Source organism: Vulpes vulpes, chromosome 11, assembly GCF_048418805.1.
Source record: "Vulpes vulpes isolate BD-2025 chromosome 11, VulVul3, whole genome shotgun sequence".
NCBI classification, from domain to species: Eukaryota; Metazoa; Chordata; class Mammalia; order Carnivora; family Canidae; genus Vulpes; species Vulpes vulpes.
Genome location: NC_132790.1, coordinates 2,369,781 through 2,397,421, shown reverse-complemented (window position 1 = coordinate 2,397,421; position 27,641 = coordinate 2,369,781). Strand labels below are relative to the sequence as shown.

Genomic DNA, 27,641 nt, shown 5'->3' with positions numbered 1-27,641 from the left:
CATGTCGGGCTCCCGGTGCATGGAGCCTGCTTCTCCCTCTGCCCATGTCTCTGCCTCTCTCTCTCTGTGTGTGTGACATCATAAATAAATAATTAAAAATAAAAAAAAAGAACCCTGCAAGAGCCTGTTTCCTTCACTAGGTCTGTCATGAAGGAAAGCAGACAGCTGTTCAGCTGCTTGGCGGCAGCAGGTGTCTCTGTGGGATGCCTTTGGAAACAAAAACGCTGGATTCTCCCGCTGGGTGTAATTTTATGCAGAGCTCTGTAGAGAATTTCTTTATGGCCACTTTCTCACCGTTATGTAATACATGGTGGTTATTGTTGTGAGAACCGATTCTTAGGACATTTTTAGAAATCCCAAGTCTTCACGATCATAGAAGTTTAGGGCCAATTAGGACATCTTGCACCTGTCCACAAACCTTCCAAAGGAGCATGTTTTGTATGATGATATTTTCAGTAATGTTTTATTTTACAGGCCAACACACCCTACCTTTATCTGTTTTATATATTGTTGGGCTGTGTGTCCCAGATGTTACAATTAAAATGCACATTGATATTCTTTTGCGGCCCTCATTAACCAGCCTGTAGACTGTAGACTGTGCAAAGAGGACACCATTCTATTCCCACTTCCCTTATAATAAAGTTCTTTAGCCCCGAATTGGCCTTTCTCTCCTGTGAGAATAGTTTCGCTATTTTTCCCGTACTTTCTATAGTACATGTATGACCGCCAAACGAATGTTACCTTGGCTGTATTGGTTTAATATCCCTCACCTAGTAGTGTAAAATATAAATAGAGTGAGAGCATTATGCAAATGAAGAGAAGCAAAGGTAAGTTGAATTTTTAATTTATTATAATCAAACAGTCCTTGCAGCCCTGCAGTCCTTCAGTAACATCATATAACTGTACACTGTTCTTTATAAAAATTCAGATAATGTCTGATTCAAAAAAAAAAAACCACTTGGACTATATCCTAAATGTTTAGTGATATATGAAACTTCTTAAAAATAATTGTTGCTGCTGTTGGACCCTATGGCACATTCTGAGAGATGTCAGAAAGTCAGGCCAGCATTGCCATACCTTTCCATTGGAAGCACTGGCTCCCTGGCATAATTCTGCATTTTGCAACTTCCTCAATACTGGAAGTTTTTCTGACAGTGTAACTAGGTATGCTTCAACTGAACACCTAACTTTTTAAATTTTTTTTAAATATTTCATTTATTCATGAGAGACACACAGAGAGAGGCAGAGACACAGGCAGAGGGAGAAGCAAGCTCCCTTGAGGGAGCCCGACATGGGACTCGATCCCAGGACCCCGGGGTCACACCCTGGGCTGAAGGCAGACGTTCAACCCCTGAGCCCCCCAGGTGTCCTGAAAAGCTAACTTCAGCTTGACAATCCATGGCTCACAAATACTTCCTCAGGGTGCTAGAACCACTTCTTAGCAGAAATGAAGACCAAAGGGAAGAAAAGGGAAGAAAGAAGAAATGGGGGAAATGTTGAGAGTCCTCCCCTCTCCCCATGAGCAAATCAAATGAAACCATTGTAGGACCCATGAAAGGATCTCATATTATCTATTTACAAGCCACAAAATAGTGTGATTCCATTGGGAAAAAAAAATCATAGAACTTAAAATGTGGACTATAATCACTAGATTATTGTAATCAATATGTGACTAATATTTTTGCTTTATTTTCCATTAAGGTGACATACTTGTTTGATAACGGAGGCACAGTCTTCTTTGCTATTTTTATGGCAATATGGGGTAAGTATGTTCTGTTACTTAATTGCTAGTCCTCATGTTCTGAGGCCCTTGCTGTGTTTCTTCGCACACACACACACACACACACACACACACCGTGTGTAATTCAACTCTTGCTCTGTTTGCCCTCTTCACACATTCACTGATTCTTTGGGAATTTAACTCTTGCTCTAATCCTAAAGCCTGGGCCTTCCTATACTAAGGAGAACATTTTCCCTGCCAAAAGCAGGTGATGATTAAAAACAAACTGAAACATGCTAAAATCCAAATTACGCTGCGTGTACTTCTGCGTGTAAAACCAAGGCTCAAGAAATTTTTCATCTGCATAATATTTCTCTTTGTCTATTTGCTTAACCTATACTTTATACACTTAGAGATACAGGATCTATTCCATATATGATTAATAATATCTAATACACAATAACTCTTGTTCTTATTTAACATCTTAAAACTGTAGAAATTCTGTACAGGTATACGCTCTGGTTGACTTTTTTTCCACCATGCTTCCCATTGACTCTTTAAAGCACCCAATTAATTGATTCTAAACTAACTCAGGTTAGAAGTCCCCACCCTTTGAAGAGAAGTGAGGCCTTTCCTGGTTAGAGTCGGCTTTCCTACCATTATCCTGTTAGATGCAAAGTCATTGCCAGCTTGGCACTTCCAGGGGCTGACCGTGTTTGTGCTTGCTGATACACGGAAGTAAAATGGACTAGAGTACAAATGTCCCACGCCCATTTCCTTAATTTCCCAGGAACAGAAACTCCTTATAATCTCTCTCTTGTTTAAGTCAAAATTTTTTTTAAAGATTACTGTTCCAGTTTTCCCTCAAGAGCACGCCAATCTTGGTGCAATTAGGACAACAGGGTTAATTAAGTCATCAGGCAGGGCAATCACCGTGAAGCCTTTTAGTTTCACCTGAATCCCACAAACATTTCCCACTAAGAATAAAAGAGACCAAAATACAAATTGAGGTTACTCGATAGATGATTCAGCGCAGCCAAAAACAGTAAGAAAGGAAACCTTTTAGATGATTTATCCTCTATGTTTCTGCTACTAAGTCTCATACTTTTATAGTTCTCCTTGGCACAGCCACATGACAGTGATCTTGCTTCAGCTTTTGGAAGATGGGTTTGTGAAAAGCCTAGGATGTAGGCGATCGTTTGCCGTCAGAAGCCTTTTTTCCCTTTAGTTCTATACTGAGGTACGAAGTTGAGGTATGTCATCCATAGGAATGCCGTCACGTGCGTTTTCTTGGCCTGCTGGCACAGATGAATCATTCACAGTTGAGCTGTAATAACTAGAATTGCCAAAACTCGCGTCATAAGGTTCTGGTGCATTGTCTAATCGCAGAACTAAAAAAGCAACAACAACAAAAATTATCTTATGGTGACAGTCTTGGAAGATGCATGCGCAGGCATCAACCAGACTATAGGAATTGTTCTAGATGAGTAAGTAAGTAAGGACATCTTTTGTCTGGGCTTTGCAGAGACTGGTCTTGAAGTCTTAAAGAAGTATATATTTTTCAAGATACCTTTCTTTTTAAGACTAAGAGAACAGTCTGACTTCTAAAATGATTTCATTGCTGGTGGACCAAAAATAAAGGAACTAAGGGAGAAGTCACAACAAGAGCAGAGCCGTACCCTGTGTGGAGAAGGACAGACGTGTGTCTCATTGACTTTTGAATCTTGTGAACTCAGAGCCTTGTCAACACGTCCAGAATTTTTACTTCTGGTGTAAAAAAATAGCTTTTAAAAATTGAAGAGCATTAATCTTCAATCAGTGTCTTTATGGTTGAGCCAGGGAAGATGGAGATGGATGAAAACAATCTGTAAAACCTTACGTTTCCTCGTGATGGATCCTAGTTACCATGCACTTGACGGTCTTTGATTAATGGTATAGGATTGTGTTTTACTATTTCAACGAACAGCCAATTATTACTTCCTTAAAGATCTTGAATTGATCTTCAAAGAAAACTTGGTGCGTACTTGGTATCGCTAAATACTAAAGCTGTGACTAATTACTAATTAGATCAGTGATTTAATTATTCAGTTAGGTATTCTCATACCCTACCTATTCTTGAATTCTTCTGTTTATTGACCGGGGGCCTAGGAAACTTAGGGATTTGGGGGAGGTTTCTCAAAGCTGTCTGGAAGGAGGAAGACAGGTGGTGTGATTGAGTTATTCCCTTATGCCTCATCACAACATCTTAGACTATATCAGTTTGATTGACTGAGAGTTTGCCTGTGATTACAGACAAAGAAAAGATTCTGGGGTTTTTAAAAAAAAAAGAAGTTTGGAAACCCCTGTTGTTTGAAATCCTATCCTTTAATTTTGAAAAGTGCCACTTCTTATTTTATATGGATTGCTAGAAACCCCCCAAAATAGAATTCAGTTAAATTTACAATCAGTGGATTTGGTTCCAAAGATGAGTAATGTCAGTCATGAACTGAATTTAGTGAAATCATTAAGACTTTACTGACAGGATGTACCAGGGGCTCTTGACTATTTTTTATGATGGCAAGAATCCAAAAAACAAAAAAAAAAATGATGATCCCATTCTATGAAATTATTTCATTTCTGTTCTAATTGGTATTAAATTAAGAACAAATCTAGTTCTTTATTATTAGCAGATACATTTCTTATTCAGAGATATCATAGATCTTTCCATCATGAATGAAAAGTTCCTGATCTATTGTGACTTTATAGACCCAAATACACAACTCCTTATAGATTCTGTTTTAGAGACTTGTTGAGACAATTGATGGAGGGCTCCTGTGTCCGCATAAACCTTAGGAACTCCAAATTGGAGGAAGTCAGTGTTCAACCTACTGCTGCTAAGAGACCCAGCAATGGCAGAGAATATGGCTGAGCAGCTACTTGCTAACAAAACTGGCCACTTTTCCCTCCATAGCACACCATTATCTTCCAATTCTAGAGACATGTTTTAGGTTCTGGGATCTGGTTTATTTAAAACTAATGGTGATGCAATGAGCCACAGTTCCAACTGGTTTTAAAATTCCACCCACAGGTCCATACTTATTTTGGTGATGTTCTTTGAGAAACAGAGAGTAGATCAGAATAAATCTCTAGTCTGTTTCCGTCATGTGAATCTCCAGATCCCTTCTAGATAACGTAGCGAACATCAGCACCCTCATTTAATTAAAACCACTGCGAGCAAGTGAAGTTCTAAAAGTTGTTTTTACCTGGTTCGTTTCTGTCATCATAAAGTCGCCGATGGGAAAATGAATCCGTTTTCCTTTTTCCACACAGCAAGTAGCCAACAAGACTAAGCAATGAAGCACCCAGAATAGCACCTAAAATGGCCCCAAATACTACTCCTGTATTTTTATTCTCTAGAGAACAAAGAAAAAATAATTAACCGATAAAGAAAGAGAAAGTAATCTTTCAAAGAAGAGAAACATACACATTGGACTTTCTTTATAACAAAGAATATTTAAACAGTATTTTTAAATTAGATAATGGTGATGTGTGTGTGTGTGTGTGTGTGTGTGTGTTTTATGAAGTACTGAGTATTTGGGATATATTGGCAAATGTGCCTCCCAATAAAACCATACTTCGACTTTTTAATTACGTTGAAATACTTCTTAGTTTTAGAACTGTCTCTTATTCTTCTATTAACGACAGTAGTACTGAAATGCCATGTGTATGCTCCGTTAAGACCTAATTTCTACATTAAGTGCCATATTAAGTTTTTAATCAACCCTGAATCTCTAATGAATGTTAATGATGCAATGAACTATGAGCTTGTTTCGATAGTACCTGAAAAGTAAAACGCTAGTGGTGGGTGATAGAAAATGAATCCACAAAATCCCAACCAAAAAGGTGTTATAAGGGAAAAGCAGTGTATCCTGAGACAGGGTATTTCTAGACACAAAAAATAGACCAGAGTAAGATGTTTGCAGTGTCTCACACGTTGAGAACAGAGGTATAGCTCTGAGGTTAAAGGAGTCCAAAATTTTACTCTATCATCCCTTTAACCAAGTACCTTACTTGAAGACTAAGTTTGTTATTAATAAACTACGCAATCCCCCCTGAACTCATATTTAGTGTGGTGTATTTTCAGTCTTTTAAAAATTTCATGAGCATGCTATTCATTAAGAGGAAAAGGGATTTTATAAAGCCTGTAATTAAACTCCATTTATAAAAAAAAAAAAAACTAACCTACACATTGGAAGCTTAACGGCAAAATTATTACTAAAATGAAAGCAAAGCAAAGTTACCTAATTTCCTTTTGATTAAAGAGCAATGGTGGCCGTAAGTGCTCAATATTCTTAATATGTATATTGAGTTTAGAGAGACAAAAGAGAGAGAATATTTATTAAAAATCTTTCTGATATAGGGTCTCCTAGGTGGTTCGGTCAATTAAGCATCTGACTCTTGATATTGGCTCAGGTCATGATCTCATTGTCATGAGACTGAGCCCCATGTGGGGCTCCGTGCTGGGGTGAAGCCTGCTTAAGATTCTCTTTCCTTCTGCTCGCCCTGCCCCTCTCTTGCTCTCTCTGTCTCTAAAAAAAAAGAAAACTTCCAGATGTAGTATCCAAGTATGTCTGAATGAAAGGATGTGTTAAAATTATAGCTAAAATGAAAGTAGGTGTACATAAAATGTTTTAACTGCAGTGTTATTGTAAAGCCTAGATGTCAGAATTTAAAACTTTTCCTGTACACTGACAACTTGCAAGTAGGAATTTGTATATTTGATTTAGTGTTTACATCATTAATATAATCTGGAAGTAAGTTGATTGGAAATCATTGACTTCATGGAGGAAATAAGTATTTTTTTTTAATTTCAGGGAAAAACAAATACTCATATGTGGAACTTAAGAAAAAAAAAACAGATGAACATAGGGGAAGTGGGTGCAAAAGAGGGACGCAAACAATAAGAGACTTTATGATAGAGAACAAACAAGTCTGATGGAGGGAGGTAGGGGGATGGGCTAGATGGGTGATGTGCACTAAGGAGGCCACTTGTGATGGGCCCTGGGGTGTTATATGTAAGTGATGAATCACTAAATTCTACTCCTGAAACCAATGTTACACTATATATTAACTCACTAGAATTTAAACCAAAACTTAAAAAAAAAATTGCAGGGAAATAAGAACTTAGAATTTAAACCAAAACTTAAAAAAAAAAAATTGCAGGGAAATAAGAACTTGGGTAGACCTAAAAAAAAAAAAAAAAAAAAACCATGATGAATTTTCATTAAATATTAAATTATAATATAAATATTCATTAAATATTAAATATATAATATAAATAATATAAATATTTCGTTAAATATTAGAGATATTTACTGCTCTATGTTTTAAAGCTTGACATAATCCATAAATGAAACATAAAATGTTCCTATAATACACTTTTCTTGTGATACTCACAGCTATATTCCATTTTTATGGTGTTCATTAGGTACTAAAAATCCAGGAGGATTTCCTTTTATTGAGTTTATTTACATTTAAAACAATATATATCCATGTTCTGTTTTCCTGTGATTGCTATGTGGTATCAGATAATTTACACATTCATGTATTTCAATCAGTTTTCATATACATGTATTTTTGGAGTTCAGTTGCATATTATTCCTAAAAGCATGGGACGTTTCAGGTAGTTTTCTCAGATTCAATGAAAATCATTACCTGGTATCTCAAAACTGTACCACTACCTCGACCTAACCCACCTCTAATTTTGTCCTGCCATCTCATCACGTTCCCAAGTGTAATGACTCCTGTATGCTGCCTGAAGCCCCAGAATCCCTTCACTATTTCCACTGAATATCATGGTTGCCCCCCAAAAGTGAGAACCACCTGTGCTACTGTAGTCTCTTCCTTTTTTCCCCCCCAATATGGCATATTCCTTAGATGTGACCTATATGACTTAGTTCAAGATGCAGTTTCACACTAGAGGAAAGTTAAATCCGTTTATATTTACCTTCTTGGGGGTCTGATGTGTTTGAGAAGATTTTTGAATTATTGGTAAACTTTAAGGTGGGCTGTAGAGTTGTTGTTTCTCGGTAGGGGGTGAACCCTATGAAGCTATCATTGGATGTGGTGAGCCACTCATCTGGTTCTGTTACCATGGGGGTCACAGTCGTGGTGTTTGGTGCTGCAGGGAGGATGCTAACTGAAATGGAACTGTGGTCGGGAGTTTTCGTGGTATCACTGGCTGAAGGCCAAGTGAACTTTTCTGAAGACATAACAGATGTAGCATTGGGAGGTGCTGAGACTGGAGGAGGATTTTCATCTGCTATCGATGAGTTCCGAGGCAATTTAGAAACAAAGCTATGGATCAGAGGAGGGTCTGTGGGAAACATAGGCGTGGGTCTTAGATTCCCAGAAAAGTCGTTTGTTGATGAATTGTTGAAGACTTCTGTTGTTCCATGGTGTTTATTTGATGGATCCCAAAGAGAGGAATTACTTGCCTTGGGATTGGAGGTTTCTTTATTTTCTTTATCTGAGTTTGAATTTGTATCACTTTCCAAAGGAACAGATTCATTTTCCATTGTTTTTAAACCTGCTGCAACGCTTTGTGTTGTGGTTTTTTTTAGAATTTCTTTCCCATGGCTTCCAATTAATAGTAAACTAAACAAATTTGAAATCAACAGAATTTTGACTGAGGTCAACATTGTAGTCTTTTCTTGTATTGGTGTTATTAAGGAGAATCTGAAAACAAAAAAGGAAAAGAACAGACATCTGAATTATTAAAGTGGTGAGTTTTTTTAAGTGGATCTACATCTTTAAAGTGATAAAAAATCTTGAGACATGATACTGAATTGATAATACCATACCTTTATTCCAAAAATTTGTTTTCTTTGGATTATATGCTAAAACAAGAGTGAATTCTATTTTCTATATGACATTTATTTCTTCTTTCTTCTAAGGAAATGCCATGCAAAAACTTTGTCAAGCCAGATGCCACTATTGTGCTATTTCAAAGATCATTTAGCTTGGGACAAGTTGAAATACATACATATTTTTTCATATATATATATGTGTGTGTGTGATATATATATATATATATTCATATATATATGAAATATTATATATGGATTGCTAAGTAAGATATTATAAAATATAGGGCATGTAGAGCTGGTTGGTTTCTTTTACCGGTTTAAGAAAATATGTTTTTTTTATAAAGATGTAATTTGGAATATTTATTATGAGAATGATCTTGCCGGTTATACTCTAAACATACCACTTTAAAGTGAATCAGTGAGGACCTCCACTTGAAGACATTTTATTAGTGCCTAATTTGAGTTATTTGAATTTTAAATTACCATCCCTTTTTTCACAATATTATTTTTCATGATGCCCTTCTTCCTATTAATCCCAAATTGGGGAAAATCAAGAAGACCCTCAGATTTCAGGATACTCTTTCCATGTAGTCCCTTATTATATAAATGAAGCATCTGGCTGGGAGCATGTGTAGAAAAAAATGACATAGCTAGATAGTAGCAGAGTTGGGGTTGAAACCCTTCCTGGTCCAGACCTTTAATCCAGGCATCATCATTATGCCTCTGAAATGGGGAAGTGCCACAATTCATAGGTAGGAGGATATGGGGAAAAGCTTTTAAAATTAGAGACTTATATTAAAATTCTGAATGAATAACTGTGAAAATAATCATCATAATAAGCAGTGGCTTTATCATCATCATCATCATCATCATCATCGTAAACGTCCTGACTTCTCAGTGTTCTGAGGACTAAATGAAATGACGTACGTGGAAGTACTATAATCAACACCGGGCCCAAAGTAAGCGGCTAATAGACTTAACCTCCATTTTTTATTATGAAAATACAATAATATTTCTGTAAGAGTCTTACAGTTCTAAAAGTTGGCGATATCATCACCACCGTGATGATCCTCACGGTGATCCTTTGCAAAGGGATTGCTTACAGTTTGCAAAGGAAGAGACTGAGGTTCACAGTGGTTAGTAATGATAGCTGGTGGGTGGAAGAGCAGCCTGCAATCCAAGTCTGTGGACTTCAACCTAGTTGGATGCCAACATGGGAAACATCTTTGATATAAAAAATATCCCCTTAACAATGTTAGACTATTCCCCTCAAACAATAAAGCCTGAAAATTGATGTCCTGTTCTTTGAATTGGATCTTAGAGCTTATTTTTCGTCAAAAGATTCCAGAATGACTAAGAAAAGGGGGGATGTGCGCTTGCTATTTTTAAGATCCAGTAATATCTGGCGTTTCTTAAAAGCTCTCCCGGAAGTGTTTACAATTATGTTCAACCTTGATGATCTTTCATTAGAGTCTGGGGGCCTCTAAATAATCCCTCTGATTTTCTTTTGGATTTCTCCCTGCTTAATGATATCTTATATAGGGGGACAACTTAAATATATTTATAATACATCCTGATACAGATTTCCTTCAGAAGCTTTTAGAAATATAATACATCCTGTGTCCTATGCTTATCACTTTAAAAAACTCTACTTAAAAAGCAAGGCGGGGGCACCTTGGTGGCTCATGGGGTTGGGCATCTGGCTCTTGGTTTTGGCTCAGGTCATGGTCTCATGGGTCCTGAGAAGGAGCTCTGCCTCCGGCTCCGCCCTCAGTGAGGAGTCCCCTGGAAGATTCCATCCTTCTGTCCCTCCATCTTCCTCTAAAATGGTGGGAAGAATTTCTAAAAAGCATTTTACATTCCCTGGAAGTCCCTCCACCCTTTGACCCCCACCCCACCCCACACACCACCTATACTGTTTCCTGATCTCGTAGAAACTACAAGGGTGTTTGTATTTGTGATACTGTGTGTGTATATGTCATTCACTTTTCCGTGATAGCCAAGAAAATGGGAGTGAGATCCTGAAACTCATTACCACACCTGGAAAACATCACTCCTCTGCTTTTGTCACATCAGACGCTTCACGCGTTTTCTCACGTAATTCTTACCAAAAACAATCAAACAGACCATGAGGAAGGGATGATCCATCCTGTCTCACACAGAATTAAATGGAGCATTAAAACTGTCCATGATGTGAGGCCAGGAGTGAAGCCTATGACCCTTGGCTTGGGGGTGGGGGGGTGATGTCAGGGTGGTGGGATGGAGCCCCACACAGACCTCTGGCTCAGGCAGATCAGCCTGGGACTCTCGCCCCTGTCCCCGTCCCGCCCTCTCTAAAATAAAAAAATAGGTCTTAAGGAAAAGTGTCCTAGGACTCAGAGTGGTGACTGAGAGGCATTAAAGCTAGTCATCATTCATCCGTGTAACGGAAATTTCAAAGGAATGCAGAAATTGGATACGAGAGCATATAGAATTTAGGTGCTTCTTAGAACTTCTTCCCACCAACACTTGTTTTTAGTACAGCTTCTCCAAACTTTGTTATTTTACCCAAAACCCAAAGCAGTTTGGAACACCATTATTTTAAACCCATGGAAAAACCGGGCCTTCTACCGTACGTACCCCTCAGACACACTAGATACACCTTTATCCCAATTTCAGAAAATCCCGACAATTGTCTATGATTCTAGGTGGACACCTGTCGCGCTTAGTTCGCACAGTAACAAATCCGAGGCTATCGTCCCCAGGACGTGCAGCTCACGACACAGTGTCAGGCTGACGGCTCACCCAGCTTAACAGCGCTGGCAGGTGTCTTCTCAGAAGCCTCCTTCTGTGAACTCTGGCGAGTTCACAGCCCTTTTTTACGCTAATTCCATCGTCTGATTAGATTTATGGATTGCACTTGGCCACCCATTGTGTCGTCATTCCACATTTGGATGGGCTTTCCCTTAGTGGCTGTCCTCGCTTCCTAGTGAAGTGGTCACCGGGAGGGGGAACAAGCAACCCTTAGCTGTTCCAGTTTTCTCGTGTTACATGAGCTTTCACTCCCTTCCCGTAACCAGAACCCCCCTACCGAGAGCCAGCAAAGAGAGGTTTTTTTTGTTCCTGATTCACTTTGTAACACTGAACCTCCAGTGGGATCTCCATCCCCCTCACCCAGCTCTTGATGGTAACTTGAAAACCTAAGGTACGAGCACCCCAGTGGGCCCGGCCTCCTCTCACTGCCTGTGATCTGTCCCCAGGGAAAGCAGAGAGGGGAGCAGAGAACGATGCTCGAGGTGAATACCGTGTGCTCCCCATTCCAAAAATAATAGAGCTGTGGGGGAGGCTTTGTGAGCGTGGCTTTGCTCCCGCCCTCCCGGGACCGCTGGGCCTCCGCGCCTCGGAGAGACGAGGGTCCACCTCTGGCTCAGGGCCCTGCATCTAACGGGGGGGGGGGGAAGCAGCCAGGAATTGAAACCATCCACTATTCAGAACCCCAGGCCCAGGGCTTCTGCTGGGCAAGGACTAGGAAACTCTGGTCAAGTCCGACCCCATTCCGAATGGAGCAAAACCCATCAAAACCCATCGTAAGCCGCAGAGGTCATGGAAGGGGCACAGAACCTCTGAAGGGCAACGAAGGAAATCTGTGCTCTTTCTCCCTTAACACTCCTCCCGGCCTCTCTCCATCGCTGGAGTTTCAGTATCTAAAGTATGTTGTGTTCTTGTGATGGAAAGTTGTGTGGACGACGGGGGGGGGGGGGGGGGCCTGCCTGCGTGCACCCAGGTGCGTCGTCACCCAGCTTGCCCTGTGGAAGCAGATGGAAGCAGGAGGAAGGACAGGTGCAAGTACAGGCGGAGGGGCGGCCGGGAGAGCCGGGGGCACCGTGTCCCCAGTTCTTCCTGGCCCTTCCAGCCCCTAGGGGGGCACCCAGGGAGCAGTAATAGGGGGTGGGCATCGGAGCAGGGCGACGATCATTACAAACCTGGGGAGCTTCTCAGATTAGAATTCTTAGAAGGGGAAGAGAAAGGAGGGAGGGGGGGGATTCCCACCTACTTGGTGATACTTTAAACACAGATTCTGGACCTTTCTGCGTATATTGAACCACGTTTATTGTTTCTGGTGTCTACCAAATTTTAGAATATGCTTTCAGAGGGTGCGAGTGACACGGGTCATTATGGTTTTTTTCTTGAGTGACTACCATATGCAGAGAGCCAACGAACACGATTTTGTCGCGTTTTTGGTGTTGGCACCAGAAAGTGGTTTCACGTTAGGCCTTTCGTATGCGGGCTGCAGAGGTCGGTAAGAGAAAAACAACCGGCATGGCCATGAAGGGGAGCAACCCCAGAGTCTGTGCATGACTTCGCTTCCCCGTAAGTGCACAAAGTCATCATTCTGTCCCGCCTTCCTGCTGTAACCGAGTCAGTCGCATTTTATATCAAGCTTTAAAAATAAGGTGGCGGCCTGGCTTGGAGCAGGTGATCAACCTACGCAGGGGAAGGACCGTGCGAGCTATTGGCAAGTCCATCCGGCCCTGGGCTTTTGCATTACAGCGTTGGTTCAGGTACACTGAAGGGAGGCTGCAAAGACCTGTTGCTGCAGCGAAATACTGAACAGTCCGTAGTCCGCGCTGCTCTCAGTTGCTCTCGCTTGTTTCCTATTACGGATCTCGGCCTGCAGGTTAGACAGTCGGGGACTGTTTCTCTTTGCCATAGGAGATCCGGTGTGACATTAGCCGACACCCCAGGCAGGCCACCGCGTGCTACTCTCACCCTTACAACCTTGAACAGTATTTGGCTTTTCCGAAATGAAAGAGCCCCAGTAAGGGACATAACGAACCACGGAAAGCCTCCTTCATAAGAGGGTCTTGAGAGGATGAAAAGGCTCAGGGGCCCAAAAGGAGGCTTGGACCCGAGGACCTTAGGCATATCAGTTCTCTTTCATTTGAGTTAAAAAGGAAAGAAGAACAGTACTTTCCTTCAGGGGAAAACAAAACATAACAAAAACCAGCAACAACAAATTCCAAGTTTGTGAACATAATTCTAAGTAAAAGACCGGGGTATGCATAAATGCAGGAAAAGTATATAGAATGTCATGGCCCCTGCTACTCTGAGCATTGTTCATCATGAACTCCAGGCCTTTTTTTTTTTTTTTTTTTTTTTAACTCCAGTCCTGACATAATCAGGTGGGAGAGCATCGGGCTCAGAAAGAAAGACTGTATCCAGAATATTCTGGACCCAAATTCCCAAGCATGGGGTTCTGAGCCTCCTATTATATTCCACCGTTGGTGAAAAATACCTCAATGGATCTGCTAGAAAGTGCTAAGCAGTGACTCAACACCCCTTTAATCAAAGGAGTCTTACGTAGCCACAAACTGAAAATGATCTTACGAAACTTTATTTTCACCTTCCTTCCTTGCATAAGGTGCACTCCGTGGCACCTGCCGTGGCCACGCGGACTCCCAGGCGGTGCCTGGCCTGCACGCGTACCACGCTGTGACCTGGATGCAAACACGACACTTTGCCAGTTTTCTGGTTAATGAAACCTTTGGAAAAGATGCATAGAAGCTTGCGATCCATCGTGTTCAGAGAGTGTTTTTCAAAACCTGTCATATTCCAGTACCTTGGCAGGAAGCTCAAAGCCCGAAGGCACGATTCAGAGCTCAGTGATCAAGTCGTACCCGTGCGCCCCCACTTTAAACGTCACGACGCTGTTCCTAAGATCTGACCTGAGGCGGCTCTCTCCGGTAGTCATGTACACTTTAGGTAAAGTTTGTCTTTCACTCTCGAGCTGGTTTCATCATCCAGCGAACCTGACCATGACCCGTCAGGCTAGGTCACTTGGGGCAAGCGACCGCTCGGAAGGCGGCTCCCTGATGAAACAGCTCCCCACTTTGCCGGGGTCCCCGTGGCCACTTGCCACACTGCCCCGGGCAGGTGAGCCAGCTTTGATTCTCTGTGGCAAGTACAGAAGGAGGAGGCAGGGAACAGAGGAAGGGGGAGAGGGGGGAGAAGTGGGGGAGCCCGTGGCACCCAGTCCACACTTACCTCCAGGTCCTGGAGGCTGTCTCCAAGCAGGAACCCCGATATCCCAGACGGCGTCCTGGCTCAAGCGAGCCTGCCGAGCTCGGAGGGAGCGGGTGGGTCAAGTGTGACTGTCCCCCTGAGCCCGAGAGTGTGCGACCAGCAGAATGAGGCGCAGCTGGCCTGAGCCGCTGGGGTAATAGAGCACCAGGAACCTGACCGACCTGCTTCTCAGCTGGCAGCATGAAGCTATCACCTCATTCAGACCTTAAAAAAAAAAAAAAAAAAAAAAAGAAGTCCAACCCTCCAGGTTTCATAGGTTGGTCGTTTTGACTCTGGGGCAGGCCAGTTCCCTTGAGCAGCGGCAAAACAAGGGGCATCCATGCCCCGCCCTAAATGGAATGGGGGTGGGGGGAGGACAGAGCCTTTGCTAGTGTCCCCTGGTGTGTCAGGAATGTGTGGCACATGCCAGATTCGCCCTTTGCAGGGGAGGAAACCGAAGTGCCCCCTGCCCTGCACCTGCCGCCCGGGGTGAGCCCCGAGTCATTCTCGGTGTGCGGCAGCTGCGAGGACAGGGTCCCGGGGCCGTCACAGACACGCGCGCTGCCCACCAGGCGGCCCCCGCAGGTGGCATCTGCAGGGATGCTGCGACGGGGTGCCGGACGCAGGTGGGCCCTGGCTGCCCTCAGGAGCTGGGGAAGCCCGAGAGCCTTCTGGATGAACCAGCGTCCGGGCTGGGCTCTCTCTGCTTTCGCTCTCAGTGTAGACGCTGGAGCGTTTCAGAAGTGCCCAGGGAACGCCTGATCAGATGCCGAACCTGGATGACCACCCTGGCACGCTTCCTTCACTTGCTTCCAAGGCTTCTTATGAAAGGGAGCCCTTTCTGGGAGCTTCTGCGCACTAGAATTTGGGGCCTGGCGCCAAGGCCCGTTCAGCTCAGTGCGGCTGAGATTCAGGCTTAGTTTCTGTCCTGCAAGGGGGGAGGTTTCCCATTGCTGGGAGGGAAACGAAACTGTAGCTCAAGTCCAGGAGCTTCAAACTGAATGCAAAGAATGTGCCCGGTTAATTGGCCCCGGGAAAGTACAAGGTAATGCTATAGTTTTGGATTTTCTGAAGCCCAAAGGCCCCTTCAGAGTTTGATTAAGAAAGTAAGCCAACCCCTTAGGGGGAAAAAATTGTTTATTCAAAGGAGATTTAAGCTGTATCTGCACTGGGGCGATGAAAAGCAAGTTGGTTGTAGTCAAACAGTTGGTTACTGAGCAATGGCTTGATGGAACTCGGTTGGTTGTTTTCAGATTTTCGGTTACTAGGAAAAAAATCCAGCTGACACAATATTTTCTGTCTACGTAGAGATCTGAACATGACTTGGCAGGGTTGGGTGTGCTGGGCCCCGAGGGGTTTTCCTAGATATGTGTATGAATAGCATTACCACTTTCTGACTCGACCCTAGTAATTACGGCCTATGCCAGGCGCGGAAATTACCAGGTGCTTCTGCTACAACCCTCTGCTTTCGCTGCATCAGTCAAAGCTCCTCTCCCACGGCCTTCTTTTCTGGAGACTCTGCCTGTGGCCTGAGAATCCCCTTCACCAATTGATGAGAAACGACCCCAGAGATAACCCCTACTCACCCTCCCTCCTGAGCACATCCAGAGGGAGAGTCATAAAACCAGAAGCATGCATGCATTTAATGCCTCACTGGTTACTTAGCTCACTTAGCTGTGATCAGAAATCCTTATGAAATCACCTGAGTTGGAGTTAAAAAGTAATTTCTTGCCAAACAAACAAGTCTCAGGGAGACATTCCCAGGTATAGATGGTGTTCTAGGTAGGACCAAGCCCATGCTGTCCCTTGTTTCTCCAGAGGAACTCAACGATAAGGGACAATTAGCTGGCAATGTCGTCAGCCAGGCCAGCTGGGATGACACATGGTGCAATGCCTGCCTAATTACTTTGAACCTCCCGACGATGGTACCTTCCATCTGGCCCTCTCCCATGGCTTCACACCCAGTAAGTCTCACAATACTTATTGGAAGAAGAAATACCTTCTCTTTGTCGAAAATGGTGGAACTGATAACAAGTGGAGTTGCTACAACGTGAAGTTACATTATGTTGTCACTGGTGGGTCTGAAAATAGAACCAGAATGCAGCTTGGGACCATGCCTCCGACAAAATTAAGACATTGTTCTGGATCCAAAATGGCATCCCTTTCATACAAATCCTCTAGCGTCACATGCCTGATGCTGACGTCACATGTAGGGAATTTGTTGCCATAAGTGAAATCCCATTAACAGCAGGTTCCGAGTTCGAAACAGGATATAAATTGGATTTAGGTTTTGTCTGCCCACAGGAGCATGGGCACGCTAAGAAACAAATATTTGATTAATAATAAAATAAATAGCATCATGGTTAATATTATTTGAGGATGGTATAATGAAACTCTTTAGAAATACAATGGAATTTGATAGCTGGAAAACTTCCCTATAGTTGATACCATCTGTTTCAATATTCTGCTGGAAGAGAAATCGAGGGATCATTTTCCTGAACGCTGACAATTATTTGACAGAAGCTTATATTTTTTCCTACGTCATGTCATATTGTAATATTACAATATGATCTTCTTCATTTAACAATAACTTTATGGAGAGATTAAGTGCCCCATTTCGTTGCTAAGGACGTTCTACTACAATGCCCTCTTTTAAGTAGAAGTTGTGACATAGCACATACACGTATGCAGGTGTACATACTTGCACGCGTGCCAAAATAAACGGAGAGCCAAGGAAGGTTGTAAAACCCTGATTTAACAAACACGATAAATCACATGCAAGCTTTAATTCAACAACAGTCCTCTAACACATGTTGCATTCCTAGCTACACATTTACATGAACATGTTTGCTTAGTAAATGTCCTTATAAAGATAGAAGATCAACATACAGCTGATGCTGAGGCCTCTCTCGTTGTGGGAAGGAGTAAGAGGTATCTATGGATACCTGAACCAATCGAAAAATAATCAAAAAGCCCGTTGACATCCTTAAGAGATGTGTTCATAATAAGATCTTAGATTGCATGTTTAAAATCCATTGAATTTTGGAATAAATTCTATCTAATTAATCATAATGATAACTCAATCCAGATTTTTTAAAAAAATAAAAGCCTCATGTTTACAAGAAATTTTTAATTTATATCTTTTTCTCAATGACCTCAAATGACCATAGATAGTTTTCTATTCTAATTTTTTTGTTGTTGTTGGAAGTATGACATGATAACAAATACTTCTAGATAAAATATGAAGGATAATATTCTGAGGTAGAACAGAAGTAGATTTAAAGATAAAATGGAACAATTGAATTTTTACAACAGAGAAGAGTTTATGCAATACATTTTTTAAAAGATATAAGTATAAAAGACTAATATGAGAGTCATATTTTAAAATACCATTTTTTTAATAATGCACTGGAAATTATGTCTTTTGGGAATATTTACATATATGGTGAGGTAAGGTAGGCAAAGTCATTCTGTGTTGCTTGACACTTGGTAGGGCTCAATAACTATAATAATATGGTAACTATAATAATTTTTATTTAGACATTATAGAAATGAAAGCTTTGGCATCTTTGTGAACACAAACTGAAATGGCTCCAGGCCAAGCGTGGAAACACCTGTATTGAATTAGTTTGTGTCTATACCTTGGCACATAGTAGTTGCTCAGTAAATAGCAATTGAATGAAAAATGAAATAATTCTTCTCCAATTTTAATTGATTTTTTTCCCCGACAGAGACGCTTTCCCTAGTCATCCTTTATTGACCTGTTTTAATCTCCTTTCCCTGCATGATTTTACCCACAGCAGTTAAATCACTTAGCATACACTGCGCCTTATTTTTGTTGTTTATTGTCTGTTCCTGTACTAGAAAGCTTGTGAAAGCAAGCATTTTTGGCAATTTAAAGCAATTAAGAAAGCTTTCTCCACAGAGCTAGAATAATTCCTTCTACGGACTACATGCTCAGTAAGTGTGTAAGTGAATAAACTAAATGAGTGAGGAGGTATATAAGCAAATAATATAACCAACAATAACGCCCCCCCAAAGTGAAAATACTAAGTATAAGACATCTGCAAGCTCACTTTTATTCTACCTCGAATATTCTTCCAATTGATGGCTCCTTCTGATGTGAAATCAGCTTTGTTTTTCACTTAAAGATACTTCCTGGGCATCTTTGTATGATTGTACACGTACATCGTTGAGCAGTTTCCTTGAGCAGGAGATAAGGGATGGGGGCCAGACGACAAAAAGAGCTGATTTTAACTATGAGTTCATAATATTCTGCTACACCAAGTGAGGGTGTAGATGCTACGGCACACAAGTGTAAGTGGGTAGGTGCGGTTGGGGGGGATAATTTCTTCTGGATACTTTATTCTTAATGATGAGGTGGACGGCAAACCTGCAAGTGGGAGCGATGAGAGTGTATGTACTGGATGTTAAAAGAGAAAAGAGAAGGTGCGACAGCATGGCACAGGTCCCCTCAAATCATTAATTTAAGACAAATCAACTCACGAGCATCCCTGTGTTTTTCTCCAGTGGTGTTGGCGCGTATGAGTACAGACAGACGGTAGATGGAGTGTTGTTTTTACCTAGGGTCATGTTCAAACTGTGAGTTTATAACAAACTGAGATGATCTAGAGCCCTGAGGATGTGTGCGGGTGAGTGAATATTATTAGAATCATAAAGAAGAGAGTGAGAGCCCCGGGGATGAGAGGACAGTCAAAATATGATGGGGTTGAGGATTGAAAAATCTTGGTCAAGGGTCAGTGGATTGAAAAATCTGGGTCAAGGAATTGTTGGAGCTTATAGGGAGTGAACTAGAAGGATGGAGGTAATAATCGAAGATTTTAGAGAGTGCAGTCATTGACCAAAAGTGTGCTGTGGGAGTGGGTGAGTGACATAGAGTAGGAGAAGACAACTTTGAAGATAGAGCCGAGGTCCTGGCAAGATTGTATCTACTGCAATTTCCAAGAATTATTTTAGGAATCGTGTTGAAAAGAGTTAACACTAAGCTAAGGGTTTAAAGATCCTTGGCCAAGCCGGGGAAGAGAGCCCAGGGAGTGGTGGGTGACTTCCACAAGGACAGGTAGCAGGAAGTTCGGACTGACAACGTGAGACCCACATCTGTGAATGCGGAGGGAGAGGAAAGGTCTTGAAGCGGCAATGAGGAGCCAGAAGTTGGCCACCTCATCTTCAGCCCCGATCGGTGTGGGAGACAAGGAGCTTTACCTGAGAATGCCACGTGGAAGTTGGGGTCTCAGGGCCATCCCAGCTTTCAGTTAGTGCAAGAGGGCCCCGTGACATAAATCGCAGCTGATGACTGAGCGCAAGAGATACAGTGAAAGTATCTCCAAGTATTAGGAAAGAGAGGGGGATGCTCACAAGGGCCATCTGTTTCCCTGAAACTAGAGGATCAAAATCCGAGGGTTAAGGGATGATCTGGAAATCCTGGTCTTCTCGAAAGAGCTGCTATGAACAGAATTAAGGAGCACAGTGGGCAGCCCGGGTGGCTCAGTGGTTTAGCGTTGCCTTCAGCCCAGGGCGTGATCCTGGGGTCCCGGGATCCAGTCCCACGTCGGGCTCCCTGCCGGGAGCCTGCTTCTCCCTCTGCCTGTGTCTCTGCCTCTCTCTCTCATGTCTCATGAATAAATTAATAAAATCTTAATAAATAAATAAATAAATAAATAAATAAATAAATAAATAAATAAAAGGAGCTCAGTGACCGAGCCCTGATGGACCCAGCTGTGAGTAATAACAGGAGGAACAGGTGTGCGTGCTTTGGATGCGGCCCTGAGGGCATCTTGCTAAGGTGGGAGCTCTGGGCTCCCTCTAGACTGCTGCTCACAGAAGAATCCTGAAGCGAGGCCTCCTCCGATTCCTGGCACCCACAACAACTGTCCAGCCTGGCAAGTGGCAACCTGCTGGATAATACTAGCGCCCTCCTTAGCAAGGCCGTGGCACTCTGGTGCAGCAAGGCCGCACCGCAGATTCCTTCCGTGTGATGGGGCAACGGCTACAGGTCTCCTCCTTTGAGAGCCCTAATTCCAGGCCGCAGTGTAATCTCTTTAGAGGCCCGCTGCTCAGCTCATCAGCTCTGCAATTTATTTTCACAGCAACTTGATGAAGTTACAGCGAGGCACAGATATAATAAAATGTCAAAACCGGCAGATCGATAATATAGCTTATTGTGTCACCTTGAGGGAAAGATTGCTTTATTAATGCTTTACCCCCCAAAAAAAGTATTAAGGCAGATCATTAGAAAATCCTGACATCTCTAATTTTTTTTTTTTTCTGGTTAGAAAGTTAGAATTGCTTCAAACACAGAGTTTTTTTGCCACGACCTTGCAAGGGGCAGAGTGAGGAGAGGACGGGATGCCGAGGCTAGAGGTGGAGGCAGCCTGTACACCCTGAAGAAGGTTCTTGATTTGTTTCTCGGCTCAGAACCCAGGGCAGAAGAGAAAGGAAACTTATCCATGACCTGAAGGGGATTTTGAAATCGGGTTCACAGACTGCAAATAACAATGACAAGTGGCTTTCTCATCCATTTAAAGGACGCTAAGCACCTTAAAGACTTTAGAGAGAACAAAGAAAACATGTTACGTTTAACTAAGCTGACAGTTCCTAGAAGCTCTAAGCCATAGAAAAAGAAAGAAATTTTGGTACCGAATCCGGACGGATTCCTTAAAGAAGGACACTTAGGCTTATTGGGAAACCCTCCTTTGAATAAGTATTTGAAACCAGTAGCCCTGCCTTAGGAGTCAGAGTGACCAGGGGTGTGCGGTCAAATTCATCTGGGGCAGGAAACGTTTATTCCTGGACTTTGGTATCATTACCAGTAAAATAACAATTAAAAAAAAAATCATTTCTTGTACATGGAGCTGTTGTGAGGATCTAATGAGTGAACATTAAGCATTAATGTGTGAAACATTGAGCAGAATGGCTGACACGTGTGTGTGACACATGACAGCTGATCATGGGAAGGAGACACACAATTTTGGAAGCCACAAAAATATGAATAGGAAAATGAGGAACGAAAGTAATCAAACTGGGAAAGATCACAAATTTACAAGGTTTAAAAATCTCCCAATACATAAAATCAAAATCCAGAAAAGTAACAATATTTTAATTAGCTAACTGCCTGCTATCCGTATTGCTATCATGCTTTTTGTCCTACATTTCTGTGTTTTATGAAATTACCTTTTAATGTGCCATTTAAAAATGTTTTGGAGGGCGTAGGGAAAAGTAATTGTCTTTCTTATTCCTCCAACATGGTTAATTGAAATTCTTTTTTATGGACAGTTTTGAAAAGTTTATTTCAGCTTTATGATCCATTATTGGTGGTGGTAGTGTGCATTTTTTAAAAAACTTTATTTATTTCAAAGACAGAGAGAGAGAGAAAGAGAGCAAGCACGAGTCGGGGGGCAGAGGGAGAGAGATAAGCAGGCTCGCCGCTGAGCAAGGAGCCCGATGCAGGACTCGATCCCACACCCCAGGATCATGACCCGAGCCAAAGGCAGATGCCTAACTGACTGAGCCACCCAAGTGCCCCATGTTGTACATTTTCAATATAAATTTGAGAAGATCTCTGATGTGTCTCACATAGGATTTGAAATTATTTTTTTTAAGATTTTATTGATTTATTTGAGCAGGTTACAGGAGGGCCAGTGGGAGAGGGAGAGAATCTCAAGCCGACTCTGCCTTGAGAGTGAGGCCTGAGCGGAGCTTAACTTCATGACCCTGAGATCATGACTGAGCCGAAATCAAGAGACGGATGCTTAACCGACTGAGCCACCCAGGCGCCCGACGACTTGACGTCTTGACAATAATTTTCTATAGAGTCGCGTCTGGCTCCTGTACTACAGATCTTATTTCTCTTGCTTGATGGGTGCTGGACACCACAGAACATGCCATCTCTTTCTACAACCCCTGGTCTGGCACCTGAAAGAGTCTGCATATGAAGTAAAAGGAGTGTCCTCAGAATTCATGGCTACAGGAAGACAGTCCGTATTTATCGAACAACTTGTGAAAGTGTCTGCAAACCCACATAGATGATCTTCCTAAATGCAAACTAAACGTATCCCTGACTCAACACTCGATTAGTCAGCTGTCAAGAACACTCAGGGCCAGCCTACCACCCAGTGTTGAGGAGGTCAGAGGTTCTGGCTGTGTGCACACAGCTTTTAGACACATCAAAACTACACACATACGCAATTCAATCTTTCTTTGACAAAGTAAATATTCCCTTGAATTGTGGACCAAGAAGCATTACATTTGCTGCTTCATGTCTGTCTCCACAAATTCAGATACACTGATCTAATAAAAAAAATACTGTTTTCAGACAATTAAGTTATAAGCATGTATCAAATTTTATTAGAATTTTCCTACAAAGGAAAATTCCTTTAAGATATCAATGCAGGGATGCCTGGGTGGCTCAGTGGTTGAGCATCTGCCTTTGGCTCAGGCCATGACCCCGGAGTCCTGGGATCTAGTCCCACATCGGGCTCCCTGCATGGAGCCTGCTTCTCCCTCTCTGTGTGTCTCTCATGAATAAATAAATAAAATCTTTTAAAAAAAAATCTATGCAAAGATTTCTGCCTTGGTAGAGGCAGTGTTAAGAGAGTGGTTGATAATCATTTTTAGACGCCAAACAACAACAACAAAAACAGAAAAGATTTATGGTCAAAGAACTTTAGACTGTTGATGCACTGAATGGACAAGCAGCCAAACCTCCCAGAAGTTCTCAATCTCATTTAGGTCTTTTAGAAATTTGAGAAAGAAAGAAAAGAAAGAAAAGAAAAGAAAGAAAGAAAGAAAGAAAGAAAGAAAGAAAGAAAGAAAGAAAGAAAGAAAGAAAGAAAAAGAAGGAAAGAGAAAGAAAGAAAGAAAGAAAGAAAGAAAGAAAGAAAGAAAGAAAGAAAAGGAAAAAAAGAAAGAAAAAGAAAGAAAGAAAGAAAGAAAGAAAGAAAGAAAGAAAGAAAGAAAAAGAAAGAAAGAAAGAAGAAAGAAAAGGAAAAAAGAAAGAAAGAAAGAAAGAAAGAAAAGGAAAAAAGAAAGAAAGAAAAGAAAGAAAGAAGAAAGAAAAGGAAAAAAGAAAGAAAGAAGAAAGAAAGAAAGAAAGAAAGAAAGAAAAAAGAAAAGGAAAAAAGAAAGAAAGAAAGAAAGAAAGAAAGAGAAAGAAAGAAGAAAGAAAAGGAAAAAAGAAAGAAAGAAAGAAAGAAAGAAGAAAGAAAATAAAAAAAGAAAGAAAGAAAAAAAGAAAGAAAGAAAGAAAGAAAAAGAAAAAGAAAGAAAGAAAGAAAGAAGAAAGAAAAGGAAAAAAGAAAGAAAGAAAGAAGAAAGAAAAGAAAAAAGAAAGAAAGAAAGAAAGAAAGAAAGAAAGAAAGAAAGAAGAAAGAAAAGAAAAAAGAAAGAAAGAAGAAAGAAAGAAAGAAGGAAAGAAAGAAAGAAAGAAAGAAAGAAAGAAAGAAAGAAAGAAAGAAAGAAAGATGCTTAAACATTTCATCTGTGATGTTAATTTCTTCCCGGAAAGACATTGCAAATTATATAGCTCGGAAAGTTCTATCCCAAACCACATTTGGAGTAATTCATTTTTTGGGGGGGGGGGGCACAGAAAAAGGTCAGCATTTGGATCTGGATTTGAATTTCAGCCAAATATCTTCCTCCAAGAAGATATTCTTCCTCATCTTATTTAATCTCCAAGACCTGCAATTTGCATATCAACTGAATGAGATTATCTTGTATTTTACCTGGATTGTTGTGGAAATGATACTGGTTAGAAATAACTAGAACAAAGTCTGGGATGTTGTAGGTGCTCAGTAAAGGCTCGTTCTCTTCTTCTTCAGGAATACGATGCAACTCATTTTCACCTTTTTTCTGCTTTTCTGCTTCTCTCACTCATTTTCACCGCTTTCTGTAGGAATAGACAACTGTGCTCTCAAAAACAGGAAGCTCTGAATCAAATTATTTACTCTAGAAGCAGTTTTACGATCTTAAATACAAAAGAAGGGAAAAGGACAATCTAAATCATTTGCTAGGATATGGGCAGAAGAAAGTATGCGGAAACTGAGCAAGACTGAATTTGTGGAACAATTAAAATATAAATAAATGTCAATAGATTTCTTTTTCCTGCAGGAAGATATACAATATGTTTAAATTTTATGAAGTATATTTTATATTGTGTATCTCTTATGCAGCAGAAACCAAGAACTTTGTCTATATAAAGTTTCCTACGTACAACGATGAACAGAATGTCGGAAAAAAACAGGTTATTGTAATTTATTACACTGTAATAATATAATTTATTATATTATAATGAATTAAGCATCATTAGACCACTTACAAACTGCACCTCACTTATTTCACTCAATGCCCCTATAAAGATGATTTTACTCTTGTCGCTGTACGTTGTGAAACTGGAGGGTTCTCATTACGTAGACATTAGTCAAGGCATTCGTCACCCGATTAGGAAGGTATAGGCGGCTTTCAAACCCAGAACATTCCTACCCCAAGCCATGTTCTTCTTCCAGCACCGCACTGCCTTTCCTAGATGTTTTGTTTTGCTTTGTTGTTATGTTTTGTTTTGTTTTTTGAGGATCGCTGTGACTTGATCAAGAAGGTAAGTTGCATCGTGTTGATTATAAAAGCGAAGCTAGTCGTTTCCCTGATAGCGGCTGCCACTCACCTGTGGTGCCAAGTACGGGGTGTCATGGGCCTGCACCCACTCCCAGAGGGCGGCCTCCAAGGCGGAAGGGCCTACATTTGGCAGTGGTCAGGGCCCTGGCACCGGCCGGTCGGAAGGAACACAGCCCTAGTTTTGGAGCACTTGGTGGGAGGCCGTGCTGTTCAGGGGTGACGGGGACAGGTATCCAGGTATCCACCCTGTCCTGGTGAAGCCTTCCTGGGAAGGACAGGCCAGCGCGGGGCAGGGCAAGGCAAGCCAGGGACTCGGTGAGGAGCTTGCTTTCCCCTTTTTCAGTCATGAATTAGCAACCAGTGTGGCCATACCTTTGAGCGTCGGCCTCATACCTGCCCTAACTGTGCTGTTCAAGAACAACCCGGGACGGAATTAGCAACATCTCAATAATGACGCTGTTTATCAATGGGGACATTGTCGGTGACTCGGAGGTTCTTCTTCATAGTTTTAATTCATTCACTCGGCGCACATGTACTGAAGCCCTCCTCTAGGACAGGCGCTCCTAGGCCCCTGTGCTTCAGAAGGGAACCCCACAAAGGTGCTGCTCCGGTTATTTTTACTGGTGTTTCTACATTTGTAATCAGAAAAGGTTCAACGGACTCAGAGAACTTAAGCCTGTCAAATAGTTGAACGGTAAGATTGAAGAAAGGGCCTCAGAAAAACTAATCCTGTGCTTAAAAGGCTACGTTATATTTTACAAAAATTCCTGGCAGAAGCTGACAAGCTTTTATTTGAGCGGACTCCAGTGCCACAGGGAGTGACAAGGGTCCGCTTTCAAGGGACTCTGCGCATCAAGGTTCAGTTCAGAGTCTGCTCTGGTCGAGACTGTCCTGAGACTTCTCACTGTATTCTAATATAACATCATGCTGTCTCTGTGTGGCTTCATACTTTTAAATGAATTTCCAAAAAAAAAAAAAAAAAGAATTTCCCCAAGGGGGAAAAACTATCCAGCCTGATTTTAGGGACTGGTGAGGATTTTCAGCAAATTAGGGTTCAAATGTTGGCCTTCCCGCCTATTTCGAACCTAAATGTCTGCTGTTTCCCTTACCGTTGGATGTGGTTAGGGAGGAAGGAGAGGAGGGAAACTGGAAGGCAAGCGCCACCGAGACTGCATGTCCTTAGACAAGGAGGAAATTTCACAAGCCAGGCAAGTCTGGACTAACCGGCTCCCGGGGCGCTTGTGTCAAGCAGCCTTCAGCCCAAATACTCCAAATCTGTCGCTGGCTTCACTCATCTTTCAGCCCTTTATATTGGTTAGCCTGCTTTATATGGAGGGGAGGAACCCCATTAATTACATTTTTGTAAGGTGCTAATGGGGAAGAACAAAAAAAAAAAAAAAAGAAGAAGAAGAAGAAAGAAGGTGGCTGTCCCTGGGCAGCGTCAAGTGTTCCACGTCGGCGGCCCTCCTGCCGACTGTAGGACCTGTTCTGTGGGGTTTCTGTTTCTACCTCACGCAGAGTGAGGTTGCAACACTGTGTGGGGAAAGGCACATTATGCCTCAGGACGTTGCTGAAAATAAATCTGGGGGATGGAAGAAAGTCTCTGGTGGTGCTTGGGTGTTCCCTGCACTGGCAATCGCAGAGGCCGTCTCCCATAAACTGTTGTTTCAGCCGGGTCTTCTTCCAAGGAGGCTTTAGGTCTTCATGTCTTCGGGTGAAAACAATACTTGGACTTCCCTTCTGTTCTCCGAATTCAGACATATCAACTCCATTTGGGTCTGGAATTGTCCTGCTTCCCCTGCCCCACCCCCAGGAGCCCCACCCTGTGGCAGTCAGCAACGTCGCTGTCAAGACGTTGAAGCGATGGTCGTGCACCTCTAGTGGGCACTTGGCCAGGAGTTGGAGGCCCCCTCACGGGATCAATAATTCAGCTTGACGTAGCAGTTCTTGACTATGTGGGTGTGCCAAGCACTAAAAACAAAGAACCTAACTTCAAAACCTAACTTCAAGGGCAGGACAAAGAAAATATAGGGGAAAGTGAGGTGAAGTATGGTAGATGCTTTGGCAGGTTTCTAGAAGGCCAGTGTTGCTTATCAACCACTCGGGGCCTTGTTATCTATACATTTGAAATAAATAATTTGGGGGCGCCTGGGTGGCTCTGTTGGTTGAGTGTCTGCCTTCAGCTCAGATCATGCTCCTGGGGTCCTGGGATCGAGTCCCGCATCGGGCTCTCTGCTCAGTGGGGAGTCTGCTTCTCCCTCTCCCTCTGCCCCCTCCCCCTACTTGTGTGTGTTCTTTCTCTCTCAAATAAATAAATAAAATCTTTAAAAAAAGAAAGGAATAACTTGGAACAAACTACATATAGAATCTAACCTCTTTGAGGGGCGCCTGGGTGGCTCAGTCAG

The 27,641-nt window shown here is 42.1% G+C and overlaps 2 protein-coding genes across 7 annotated transcripts in view; one reads left to right on the top strand and one right to left on the bottom strand.

Moving 5' to 3' along the window:
* The window catches only part of ANO3 (anoctamin 3), a 379,990-nt gene that overhangs the window by 307,017 nt on the left and 45,332 nt on the right, over positions 1 to 27,641 (top strand). For all 6 annotated transcript variants that reach the window (XM_072725370.1, XM_072725371.1, XM_026018612.2 and 3 more), the window contains one exon: positions 1,702 to 1,762. In XM_072725370.1, coding sequence (XP_072581471.1) covers positions 1,702 to 1,762 — 61 coding nt within the window. The remainder of the gene's footprint in view (positions 1 to 1,701; positions 1,763 to 27,641) is intronic.
* On the bottom strand, positions 829 to 15,332 carry MUC15 (mucin 15, cell surface associated). The gene is made up of 4 exons (XM_026018613.2): positions 14,593 to 15,332; positions 7,707 to 8,437; positions 4,963 to 5,112; positions 829 to 3,111 (listed from the first exon to the last, which is right to left on the bottom strand). Exons 1-4 carry the CDS (start codon positions 14,811 to 14,813, stop codon positions 2,951 to 2,953), a joined length of 1,263 nt encoding a protein of 420 aa, XP_025874398.2. The 5' UTR covers positions 14,814 to 15,332; the 3' UTR covers positions 829 to 2,950.